The 13,719-nt window shown below is 36.4% G+C and overlaps 1 protein-coding gene across 3 annotated transcripts in view; it reads right to left on the bottom strand.

Annotated features, from left to right (window-relative positions):
- The window catches only part of Thsd7a (thrombospondin type 1 domain containing 7A), a 399,002-nt gene extending 386,050 nt beyond the window's left edge, over positions 1–12,952 (bottom strand). For all 3 annotated transcript variants that reach the window (XM_078040341.1, XM_078040342.1, XM_078040343.1), the window contains exon 1: positions 12,169–12,952. In XM_078040341.1, the coding sequence (XP_077896467.1) occupies positions 12,169–12,937 (769 nt within the window). In that variant the 5' untranslated portion in view covers positions 12,938–12,952. The remainder of the gene's footprint in view (positions 1–12,168) is intronic.
- Between the last annotated feature and the right edge of the window lie 767 nt (positions 12,953–13,719).

Genomic DNA, 13,719 nt, shown 5'->3' with positions numbered 1-13,719 from the left:
TTCCCTGAGAACATTCTTATATTTTTTAGCTACTTGGATTCTAAATAATTTTTCTTGAATGACAATTGCATACTAACTGAAGTTCCCAGAAAACATCTGGATTGTTGCTGTTGAAATTTTAAAATTCATGGCCCAAATAATATATCATTTTCTCAAATGATAAATATAATCACCGTAAATTGCCATAAGATCCAGCATTACTTCTTCTCCTAAGTATATATTCACAAGAAATGAAAGTATATGACCACCCAAAAACTCATCAACAAATGTCCATAGTAGTATTATTCCAAATAGCCAAAATGTGGTACTAAGCCAAATTTCCACCAGTTGATGAAAACAAAATGTGGTTTACTGATAAAGTGGTAGCATATTCAGCAATAAAACCAATAATATATTGAGATAAGCTGCAATATGGATGAACCTGGCAATCACCAAGTCAAGTAAAAGCCATTAACAAAGGTATAATTCCATTCATATGAAGAGTCCAGAAAAGGCAAATCTATAGAGACAGAGAGTACATAAGTATCTGTCTAAGTCATCGCGTGATGGCTAAGGGATACAGGATTGCTGTAAGGAGAAATGAAAATGTTCTAGAATTGATTGTGGTGATGGATGCACAACTCTGTGAATATACTAAAAGCCATTGAACTGTACACTTTAAATAGGTGATTGCATAGTATGAATTATATCCAATAAAGCTGTTAAAAGAATGGCTCTCTAGTAGCAATCCCAAGTACTTAACACATGGCCAACAAAGGGAATTCATTTATATAAAACATAAATGGCACAAGAGTCATTTTTTCGTGTAATTTTCATATTTTTCATATAACACTCAAATTAAGTTAGCTTTGAGATAATGCTGTCCAGGTGGAAAATTACTTCAAGAAGATTGATCTTGAAAGCTCTAAAAACTTTCATCATGATTCAGTACATCATAGTGCTCATGATTCTGCAGTGCTTGATCAACCAAGGTTGAAAACCCACCCTGTCTGCTCCGTAATATTTATTCTCTGCTTTTGGAACTTTCACAGCTGAAGCAGTTCAAAACTAGGTCTCTTATAAAACAAGCCAAGGGAGCTGAAGAAGTTACATTAAATCTTACAGTAAGAGACAAGGAGAGAAATGTATCTTAGCAGCAGTCAAAGCTTTCCTTATGAATTATTTGATTCCATAAATCCAAATCCATTTTGATGACTCTCCCATTAAAGAGATGCAGTCACCACTGTGAACTGTCAGAAGGAGCTGTTTTATAGAGCAACTGAACCTCGTGATCTTTGTTGCATTTCCGTGATGTCCTCATCAGCTCAGGGGCAGCAGATGCATTGGTTCTATCTCCTCTCACCCCACAGGCCCATGAACTAATGACAAATGAAGCACAGTGGATGCAGAAGGGTGATGGCTAGAAACATGGCTAATCAGATACTTGTACTTGAACATGGTGTTCCATATACTCTCATGTAGTTATTCTCTAAAACTCAAAAAAAAGTATCTTTTGAATGTATTTTTAACCCACATTTTTAAGTTTCACATTGTTCAAGGTTTGATATAATTTGTCAAAGAGTTCTTCAAACAGTGCCTGGTAATTTTGGCCCACTATATATTGCTGTGTTGTCCGCTGATACTGGAGCCCTCTCTCTAACCAATGGCAAATGATGGGCCTGAAGCAGGGTTACAGTAAATGTGTTGCTTCTTAGTCAACCAAGTCTACAACAAAGATGAGCACAGCCACCCTCAGACCGTGCCTGGGCCACTGCCCTCATCTATATTCTCTGTAATAGATCTCTCAGAGAAATAGTAAATTTAAGGTTTATTTATTTTAATAGTGTTCTAATGAAAACCACAGAGGGAAAAAAAAAGGCAAAAATCGTAACTAATTAATCTAAAAGAATACTACTGCTATATTTGAAAGTATGTTTAATTAGCATTATTTAAGATGGTATTTCTCCTGGAAAGTTTGCAAGGAAAATTATAAGTTAATTTAGATGAACAATCATAAAATTTATAAGTTCACATTTGGCTTAACATTAGCAAATATATTCTTTCATTGCTGGCAATATTTTACCCATACAAATATTTTACCCAGACAACAGCAAACACAGGCCAGGCTTCTGAGTATTACAGCTGATACAGCCATCCATCTATTCATTTCTCCAAATGCATGCCCACCCTTCTTCCCATACCAACTCATTCCCTTCTTCTTCTTCTTTTTTTTTTTTTTTTAGCGGTGCTGGGGATTGAACACAGAGCCTTGTGCATGTGAGGCAAGCACTGAAGCACTCTACCAACTGAGCTATATCCCCAGCCCAACCCATCATTTCCTTATTTTTAATGCCACAGATTTCTGAGTGTCACTGTATATATGCCATTTCATTTTTCACAAGTGTTCCTTCTCTACCTGTAATTCTTTTTATAGCTTTGGTCCATTTTGTAAACTTTTTTGTGCTTTATAAAAGTTTTCCTTCTGTCTCTTGTGCAAGAGAATAACCCTCTTCTGCTATTCTACATCTCTATATGCTTCTATTTTTTGTAACAATTTCCTTAGCTAGAATCACCTATTTATACTTAATAGGAAACTCCAGGAGAGAGAGGTTCATGTGCTATTCATGTTTGCTCACCTGCACCTGCTACAGAGCTTGCCATGAAATAGTCACTAAACACCTGCCAGTTCTACTTAATTGAACCTGACTGACACAAACTGAGAAAGGAAAAGGTCACCTAATTCCAACTATAGATAGAGTCTTCTGCAGTTGTTCAGTGTGTTGTCTCTGAATAAACTGACTCCCCTAGAAAACAAAAATATTCTATGTAGTTCTATTACCAGTAGTGCCTTAATGATATCATAATCAATATAAACTATTTACAAGTTATCTGTTATATAATTGGTATGCATGGATATGCTGGCAGACAGATATTATTAGAAGAAAAGTATTTCTTAGAAATTGTGCAGGCACTGCAGTTTCTAGACATTATTTAGGCACCAGAGTGGCCAACACAGGAAGATGGTTAGACATAAAAGAATCTTAAAATAAAAGCTCTAAGTTAGTGGGAGGCAATTCAAGAACTTGTGTATTAAAAGCTTTTATAAGAGCTGGTTCTTGATGAACATAAATGTTAGCACAAAATTATCTAAAACAAAAATTTAACATAAGCATTTGTGCAATTAATGTTTTAGTTAAGTATTCATAACTGCACACATTTTTAAAAGCCACTACTCTAAATATCATATCTAGAACACATTTTAGGATGTACAACTTCCACAATGCCAGATAAATTATGATGAAGTTTCCTGTGGCAATTTAACCATAAATGATTGTGTTATTTATGTATGCATGGCTGCATTTATGCATATGTGTATGTATGCAGATGTATGTGTGTGAACATGCTTGTAATAGTTCATTATTGTTCTAATCCTATAATAAATTTACAAATGCTTCCTAAATTTTAGAAAATGTACATATTAATGAGATTTAAGGCCTTGAACAGTTAAAGAGCCATCTTTTTTCCAAGTGAGAAAACAACACTTCAATTTCATTTGGAAGATTTGAATTATAAAGTATATTGAGGAGGACATTATACACATATTACACATTGCACTTTGTATTATACATTATAAATATATAACATTTACATTGCATTTTAGGAGAGGCAACTTTAGTATTAATTATACTATTAATTGACCCTACTCACAACATCACAGGATGAGAAAGTCTTGCCAAGAATATTCTCAGGTGTTTCCACACAAAGGAATTTTGGAATATACAGTCCCACTTAAAAAGTCACACCTCCAGCATTTCCATCAGGGCAAAGAGATAAGCACAAAAACAAGTAAAAATAAAACTCTAAGGAAGAATTTCTCTGTACTTAAAAAAATATATACTTTAAATAACTTTTCCAACAATAAAGCTGAAGGGTCTGCAATAATGCTGTTGATTCTGATAACAGGTAGAAATTGGAGCAATGTGAGATATAGAGAGGCTTGAGATGCACCCCCAGTTCCAAGCAGGAAGAATCAAAATGAGGAAGGAAAGCCAGGGCACAGACTGTCCCAGTGAGAACGCCATTAGCAGTTCACACCAGGATCACACCCAAGCAAGAGTTACTATCTGCTAAGTATTGACTTGTGTCAAGTGCCATCTAAGTATCCCACAGGTTTATCTCAAGCTGTCCTAGAAATGATCATACCTAAGGTATGGCTGAGGAACACAGGCAAAAAGAGCTTAGAAGTCCTATTCTTAACAAATGACAAAATTGAGTCAAGATGCACATGTGTCTCTCTCAAGTATTTGTTATTGTGCATCTCGTTTTATTTTGCACACGTATGCAAATGCACAGAAGTGTATATTGATTTAGGTACTTAGATATCATGCTTCCTTCATTCCAAGCTATGGATCCAATTATTTGAGAATATCTCTCACTGTCAGGGGAAGGTGCTTGATAAAGTAGACATTTGTGACATTTGCAATTGCACGACATGATATTGGAAGAGAAAATAAAACTAACCTTTAAATAATGTGACTTAAATAGCCACTATCTGTGTTCTGATGCCACTTTTAACAGGCACATTATATAACATACCTGCAACCACATTCATCTACAATACTCAGAATAGCCTATCACTGCTGCTGCTATTATAGTGCAAGAAATTACTTGTTCCCAGATTGCACACTGACAAAGCCCTGCACAACTTAAATTATTTCCACTACACAATCAATATCTTATACATTTGCTTGAGGAAATTAGGTTTCCATCAAAGTCTCTCTATATTTCTAAGTGAACTACTTGGGAAGTGTACTATGTTTCTACCTCTATGCACACAGAAGATCTGCTTCAGAGTCACAGTTCAAACAACTGCTTTCTGGTGGTGCTCAACACATTATGTCAATAAGGAAATCTCAGTAGCAAGTTGCCTGGACAACTTGGTACCCACATCAATTTACTAGGACTTCAGCACAATGTAGCTCCACTGTTTCCTACATGTACAGGAGGATATTTTCCCCAAGCCCATGGCTTCCTCTATGCAATAGCATGGAAATGTAGATATATAGCTACATGATTTATTAACTAGATCAGAGTCAGCTAGAGATATGGCAGGCATGTACTGCACTGGGTGGGGAGCATCAGAAAAACTCATTTATTGAAGGTGAGGATGCAAAATGATACAGACATTTTGGAAGAGTTTGGAAATTTCTATTAAAAACAAACACACTTGCTACATAATTCAACAGAATGCTCCTTGGTATCTAACCTAATAACTTGAAAATTTTTATTCACACAAAATGTGTACATTCAGTAACTACCAGCACTTGAGAGCAACCAAAACATAGATGAATGGCTAAGTAAACCATAGAAAATCCATACAATGCAATACTATTCAGCATCCAAAAGAAATGACACAGAGAAAAGTTAAATGCTTATTGGTAAATGCAAAAAGCCAGTTTGAAAATGGTATATACCATATAATTCCAACAATGTGACACTGAGAAAATACATAGGGCAAGAGTTAAAAGACCAGTAGTGGCTAAGAATTCGGGGTAGGGGAGGTTGTGAAGGATGAATAGATGGAGCACAGGAAAATTTTTATGGCAGTGAAAATATCTGATAAAATACTGTAATTGTGGGTACATTACAGTCTTTATATATGTATATATATATTTCAAAATCTACAGATGTATTATACAAGGAGTGAACCCTAATATAAACCACAGAGGTTAATTAATAATGTATCAGTAATGGTTCCTCAAATATAACAAATATATCAAATAAATGTGAGATTTTAGTAATATAGGAAAATGGTAGGATAATGGGATAAAAGAGAAAATAGTACTTTCTGCTTAATTTTCTATATTAGACTTCCTCAAAAAGCCTAATAAAAATAAATTTAAAAGAAGCCAAAATCATTTGCCCATTTTCTCTTTTCTCACAGTCTCATTTTCCCCACAAACTTTAGCAGTCATAGTTTTTCCTTTCAACAATCATGCAAACTAACTCCTTCTTCGTGTACCATTTATCTCTGGCACCTGTGACTTAAACTCCCCTAACATTACTACAAGTGTCCTTTGGAAATTGTTGTCCCCATAAAACAAGCTCAGTTTTGTTTTCTTCCCAACTGCCCTTGTTTTTTTTTCCTGTAATATAATTGATGCAATAATATGGAACCAATATTTATGATTTCATATACTAAACTGTGCAAATATCAATATTTCTGAAAGATACAACAACATCCTTTTGGTTGGATCCAAAAGCATCAGAAGCAATAAATAGGTTGCTTTTTAGCATAATTGTTTCAAATTCTGTCATTTTCCCCAACCCTCTCAATATGCTTTTAATTGTTATATCACTTCCTCTAAATATAAACTTTCTTATTGCTTATGTACTTGGGAACTAAGTGCAATTTTAAAAATTGTCTCATTCATCTTAGTGCATTCTTAACTGCTGGTGTGAAATTCTGATAAAGAAAATTTAAAAAGATCTCTACTTTATGGCTCACCCTTGAATTCACACTCTGTGCTATTCTTGTGACAGGAAAAATATGGTTTCTCAAATACTATTTTGCCAATGTGCATTTCATTAAAGATCATCTTTTGTTAATATCATACGTTTTTTATTAATTTTAAGGAAGCCTATTTTACATATTCATTAGACTAGGGGACTGCACTGTCCAACATCACTGTTCTGATTCATATCAGAGGCTAAAGGGCTTTAGTTCCTTCTGAAAAGGCCAAACCACAATCACACTTCATCAATAACCTAATCCAAATGTCATCATCTCATCCCAATGCCATCAGACAGTTCTCAATGTGACAATATGGGCAGAAAAAATTCTGGTTATATACAACCCCATGACACCCTTAATCTTAGCCTTCATGTGACTTCTGTCATCTTGCAAGCCAGGCAGCTACCTACAATTCACATAAGGAGCAATCTGAATTACAACAGTTCCATTAAATATATTGAAGCTTCACAAAACTATCTGATTGACTTTTCCAATGCAAATAATCAATAAATTCTTAAAGAATATTTGAACAATAATTGTGTTACATATAAAAATAATTTATCTTACCTTAAGACACTTATTCCTATAATTATAAATATATCTTAATATTATAAATCTCCAGAAAATACTTGCTCAGCCTTAGCACGTATTGAGATAAACCAGTCAATAGTCAAGTGACTAGCATCTTCCACCATATTGGAGATGAAAGAATAATGTTTGGCGAGATAAAATAATTTAGTAGGTAACATGGATAGAATATTCAATCCATGTTGCTCAGGATCAGCTGATCTTGGTGCCCACCCTATGTCCACTCTTGTCAATTCTCCTCCGTCTAATGAGAAAACTTGAGTCACTTTCCAAAAGCAAGTTGTAAGCACAACTGAAGCTCAAAACACTTGTGATAGGATAATGCTACACTTATGTATGATCACCAGGAATGATAGCCCTATCCCCTTTACTACTTAATGACTGGAAGAATTGAGAGGGATATTTTCCCTTACACATTACAGAAAATTTTATATTCTGATTAATAAGACCTATAATATAAGCACACAATAGAAAAAGTAAAGAATAATATTTGTTTTTATTTTAAAAAACAAAGGTATAGTTTAATGCGATTGTGTAAACAACTCTGCAAATGTCAATAATAGTATTGTCTTACACAGAATTAACCTAGTTCGAAAATGTTTAATTTGAGGAATATTCTCCTTGAGAGAGAACTCATACCTAACAAAAACCCCATCACCTGAATTCTGAAAAATGGCTAGTAGGTTAGATGTTTCTTAAATTTCAGTGTAACTTTGTTACATTAAATATAAATTCAATTATTTTATTAAGACATTTAAAAAATGAATCTCTATGAGAGACATTGATAAAAGTTTGATGCATTCAATATTTCCTATATAACTCATGCTAAGTCAATCACATTTTGCTCAATTCAGTCCATTGACTATCCATTTGGAATTTCTAAATGGATATAATTAACTACAATTATTTTGAAAACATCTTCATATCGTAGAATAAAAAAAAATACCAAACTCTCTACTACTTAGAAATCATGGTAGTTATTCTATCTTTCATATTATAAGTACTTTACTTTTGTATATATGAAATAAGTTTTCTAATTATTCAAATACAAGTTACCTTTCAAATGACAATGACATAAAACTTGATACTTTTAATTTTGTATTTCAATAAATATTTTCCAATATCTTAAATTCTGAGGTTTTTCTCTACTATAAAACAATAAAAGTGTAATCAGGAGACTTTATGTTCTTATTTATTGAACTTATTTAGTACTATACCTTTTCAACTATGTTATTGATCAAACAAGTGTAGATGTCTACCACTATACTGCTCATGCTCTTTCCCAAAGCACTGCTTTCTTATCAACTTCTCATCTTTCTTACTATTTTCTAAAATATTTTATCATCTATTTCCTAACCTTCCTGAACTTTTCTAGTTTTTGCCACTGGCTCTTTTATACAACACCTCTTCCATTTAGTGTCTATTGACATTTTCCTTAGATCTCTCTCAGCCACTTTTATTAGTTTCTCTTCTAGGTAGCTCTTAAAAATCTCAATATTCTTTTTTAAATTCATTTTTGTTTTTTAGGTACTAGGGATTAAATCCAGGGCTTGGTGCATGTTGTACAAGGACTCTGCCATCGAGCTATATCCCCAGAACCTAAAATATCAATATTATTTGTGAAGTGTTCTGGTTTCCCAATATTTTCCCAGGATCCACTTCTCAGTATTTTCTTCTTTTAATGAACTCCTCACTCCCATGACTTGAATTACCATGTACTTATTGAGTCCCAAGTTTACACCTTTGGCATAATTCTTCCTCTTACTCATTTACTAATATTCCCATTAAAGATAATCATCTGAATAGGTCATTCATTGCTACCTCACGTTCAATATATCTTATTAAAATTATAGTTGTCTTCCCAACTGTTAGTCAGACTTGCATATCTGTGACCAAAATATTTGATAAGACCAATTTAGTGAAGGGAAAGTTTATTTCGACTCAAAGTATCAGGGGTTCAGTCCATGGTTGGTGGAATCCATTGCTCTGGGCCCAAAAATAAGGTAGGACTTTATAGTAAAAGGAGTTGGAAGAGGAGCAAAATTCCCTTTGTGGTGGTCAGGAAAGGGTCACAGAGAAGATGAATGCTTCCAGGGCACACCTCCAGTGACCTACTAACTCCAGCCACACTCTAACCATCCAAAGTTACCACCTAGTCTCACAATCCAATCATTTCTAGTCTCACAATCCAATCATTTCTCCTCCAAATATTCCTGCATCAATACAGGAGCATTTGGGGGACATTTTATATCCAAACCATACCGCCAACCCTAATAAATTTGCCCTTCCTCCTTTCATAGCCTTTTCTACCTCTACAGGCATAATGGAGACCTTGATGGCATTTGTTTCTACTCTCCTTGGAGGGTACAGTAAGTACTAGCTTAGATTTAGCATACGTTTCCTGTAACCAACCTATTATTGATCTTCTACTCAGAGTTTCCAATGGCCTTCATCTACTTGTAAATAAAATTTCCACATCTTTTCCATAGTTTTCTTTCATTTTAGTCCCAATTCAGCTCATGGGTGTTAAATCTTTTCATTCTTACCAAACTTCCTGCACCTGAACTGTGATAGCCACTGCTTTCAAGATGTAGTAATGCTGTCATTTTTAAATTTTTTTTTGATTTTCTCTCTTCCCTTGCCTTCCATTCTTACCTCGGTAAAAATTCAACTAATCCTTCCATGAGCAAGATCAAATATTAAATCTTCTTTGAAACCTTTCATATCTCATGTATCTACTACATAACTTCTCTAGTCTGATAATGTTCCATTCATGAGTATGGTATGCCATGTTGCAGTTGCATAGTCACACTGGTGTTTAAGTTTCTCACTGGCAGACATCCTATCCCAGCTCTTCATCCAGTGTGACCTCCAATTCAATAATCTCACCATTAATGTGGTTCCCTATGAACTTCTAAACTAAGGTCAAGCTAACATCACTGGAATAGGCATCCTGAACTATCTCCCCTTTATCTACCAGTTTCCTTCCTGCCTTTCTTTTCTTTTGTTTACATTAAATGTCTTCATTTTCATCAAGTGATAAACATATGATTCTGTCACCTCTATGTCTTCATTTATAATGTATTTATTTCCTTTAAATACTTTCTAGTTACCCCAAGTACTTTCAACTCCTTTATAGATACAGTGATGTCTCCTTTCCCACTGGGGAAAAAAATGAAGTGGTCATTATTTTGCTCTTCATTTTATTCCACCATGTTTCACATCAAACCAAGGATCCTCATTATAGAGGCAGCATTTTTATCTTCATCATACTAGCTTAGAGTTTTCACATAAGGGTTACAAAATTACTCTCCCACAACAACTTATTTGATCTTCACAACACTGGGGAGAGTGAGTTAAAAGAAGGTTTTAACTCATTTATATGCAGTTGAGAAAACTAAGGGTCAAAAGTTAAGTGAACTGCCAACACTCCTATAGCTATTGGAAGCTGGAACTGGCACTCAAATCAAGGTCTCCATCTCCTTGCTCCTGAGAGCTTTCCACTATTTTAAGCTGTTTATTGGCTTGTGTTCCCACCATGACATTTATGTTGACATATATTGGCAACTCAGATGCTGTACAGTGAATGTTGTCTAGGCTCTCTTCAATCTGAATTACTGCTTGGCTTTTGCAACTTTGATGGTACAAATTTGAACTAGGCAGGTATTGCTTTGTCCAACACTTATTTACCTTAGAAGCTCTTACCAATCTTCCAGATAATACCACTTAGTGGTAAATTATAGTATGATTAGTGTTTGTCATTGAAAATGAGATTTTGAAAAGTAAAGCCATGGCTTTAGCTACAAAATAGCTTCAACTCTTCATTTTAAATGCAAATACATTAATTTGATTTCTTTTGCTTGCATTAATCAATCAATCTTTAAAGTGTTATCAAGAATCATTTTGCTTTTTCAAATATGTGTGGGTAGCTTTAAATATTTTGTGGCAAATTCTGTGCTTTATCTTTAAATAAATTTCTGATTAATACAAGTTGCTGGATAGATATAACTTCTTTGAAAATCCAAGATATTAGTGCAATTGATCTGTTTCTTCAGCAGGGCAACAGAGATGGGCTGAAGCCAGAAAAGAGAGGACTCTTTAACTTGTTTGCAACCCCAAGATGAATACAGACTTCCCCCTTTCTACCACATCCCTGTTGATGTTTAGGGATTGCTTTGGAACTCTTAAAACATCTCCAGCTCTAAGCAACAGAAATAATCCTTCCCCTCTTGCTTTTTTTCTATGAACACTGGAAGTCTCAGGTTGGCTGAAGAACTCTCAGTGTCCTTTAATGGACAGTGAAAGCAAGCCCACAGAAGAGGGGGTGGTCATTCCTCACTTGGTATTGTTTTCCTGCCTGTCACCGCTTGCTTTACCGTGACTTTCAAACACCTCTCAGGGAAGTACTGAGAGGCAGTTAGCTATTGCTTTGGTTGGTTGTTTGAGAAACAAAGCAAAAGAATTCTCAAGGAAGGAAAAGTTTATAAACAAACATCCTAATAATTATAGACTTTAAAAGTCACGTCACTCATTACAAATTGAACTATGCACAATCTTCGTGGTGAGTGCCTTGGAGTACCCTTTGCTTTTGACTGTCAGAATTGCCCTCACTTGTCTTGTTTTGAAGTGTCCCACATATCACAAAGCTATACTTAACAAATTCAACTCTGTGTCCATACATATTGCTGCACTAACCATCCTGTTTGCCCAGAGACAGAATATAGACTGGGGCTAAACTGCTTGTTCTTTGCCAGAAATGTATGTTAGGAACTCCTAATAGAACGAGAATCCAGAGGTTAAAAATATTGCACTTCATCATGAAAGTGCGGCGTTGCCCTCATTAACTGCAGAACTGCAAGAGAAATATCATTCCAATGACTCACTGTTGCCTCTTTAGTTGTTATGTTTTTCTTTCCTAAGACCATCGGACATGACCTAATTTGCTTGCGGGATTCATACTTTTTATCTTACAATCCCAGCACAATCCGGCCATCCAGAAGCACCAAGGTCCCCTCCGGAGCCCAGCAGCTCCATACCCTGGACCCACATGTGAAGATGGAAGGAAGGGACAACTCCGTGCCACTTACCAGTCTTCCACAGATAGAGGGTGGGTGCCTCCGCCTCTCTCTGCGCCGCAGCCCCGCGGGCGCCCGGGCACAGCAACAGCAGGAGCAGTGGCAGCGGCAGCAGCTGCAGGACGCCCCGGCGTGGCCCCGCAGCGCCCCGGCTCCTGGACACCGAGCGCTTCCTTTGCAGCCCCATGCTGCCCGCAGCCGCTCCAGGGTCCGGATTCGCAGTCCGTTGGTTCAGCAGGGAATTTTTCTTTCCTTTCGGAACGTCTTCCCAAGGAGTACAGAAAGCAAAGCTCTTTCCTCCTATTGTTCGTTTCAGATGAAAAGGAGGGAAAGAGCATCTAACACCAGGGAACAATAGCGTCCGTGGTGGCGGTGGACACAGCCGCCGCCGCCGCCGCTGGCGGGGATGCTGCCGTCGCTGCCATTCCGCGCAGAGTGGCAGGTCCGTGCAGCGAGGGAAGCAGCCGTCCGCAGGGGGCCCCAGCTGACTGAGCAGGTCCGTGAGGTCTGGGAGGCAGCGCAGCCCCCGCCGCCAGCTGGAGAGAGAGGAGGGGGGCGTGAGCCGAAAGGAGTGAGAGGGGGCTGGAGGCAGGGGGAGGTGAGAGCGCGAGGGCGAGAAGGGGAGCCAGGAAGGCAAGAGCCGGCCGCCAGGCAGCACCCAGCCAGGGCATATCCGCCCAGAGAACTCCAGTGCACATGGTGCGGCGAAATAGGTTTGGAAGGGTACACCAATAAAAAGGATCATCACCCGGCAGGCTTCAGAATGATGAATAACTGCCATTGAAATTCATCGTCACCCAAGGAGTCAAAGGGTAGATCTAGTGGCGTGTTATTCTTGGTGCATATTTGCACAAAGCATCGGTGTTGATAATGTATTTTTAAGCTGTGGCTTCTGAATTACTTTATGTGAGAAACACTATGATCAGATATAGAAAACAACACAACTACTACTTGCTGTCAAAATGCACTTAAACTCTTTCTTCATTGTTGTTTAACTCAAAGTAAGCCATTCTCTTTTTTAAAACTGAATTCATACTTAAGAAGCATGTACAATGCTAAGTAATGACATTAATAAAATTTCACGAAAACTAATCATAAAATTATATTTCAGGTATGAAGTACTCTCTCTGTTAAAAATACACTACTTCTAAGTATCCAGAGAGTTGTGAATAGAAACAATAGGGCAAATTAAGTCAGTAACATTGTTTGGATAGCTCCTAATTAGTGAACTCTTTTCTTAAAATTCTAACAGAAATTTCTCTTAATACTTAGTGTAGAAAACCCTCTTTCATTATCTAAGTTAGGAACCACATGGTTTTGTGTCTTTTGTTCTTTGTTGTTTTCACCTTCTTATATCATGTATCAATAGAAGAATGGGTGAAGTCAAATTATGCTTTATACTTTCTCCCTTTCCCACGGTAATAATTGTTCATTATTTATTTATTTCCTAGTAAACCTAAAATCAAGACACTTAGTCAATAAAAAAAAAATGTATCAGCAAGCATAAAGCCAAAGAAAACTCTTCTCATCTGGTTAGAAATTTTCTGCCAAATCAAATTAAAA

The sequence above is a fragment of the Ictidomys tridecemlineatus genome, chromosome 2, assembly GCF_052094955.1.
Source record: "Ictidomys tridecemlineatus isolate mIctTri1 chromosome 2, mIctTri1.hap1, whole genome shotgun sequence".
Classification (NCBI taxonomy): domain Eukaryota; kingdom Metazoa; phylum Chordata; class Mammalia; order Rodentia; family Sciuridae; genus Ictidomys; species Ictidomys tridecemlineatus.
This window is presented reverse-complemented; position numbering and strand designations above follow the sequence as displayed.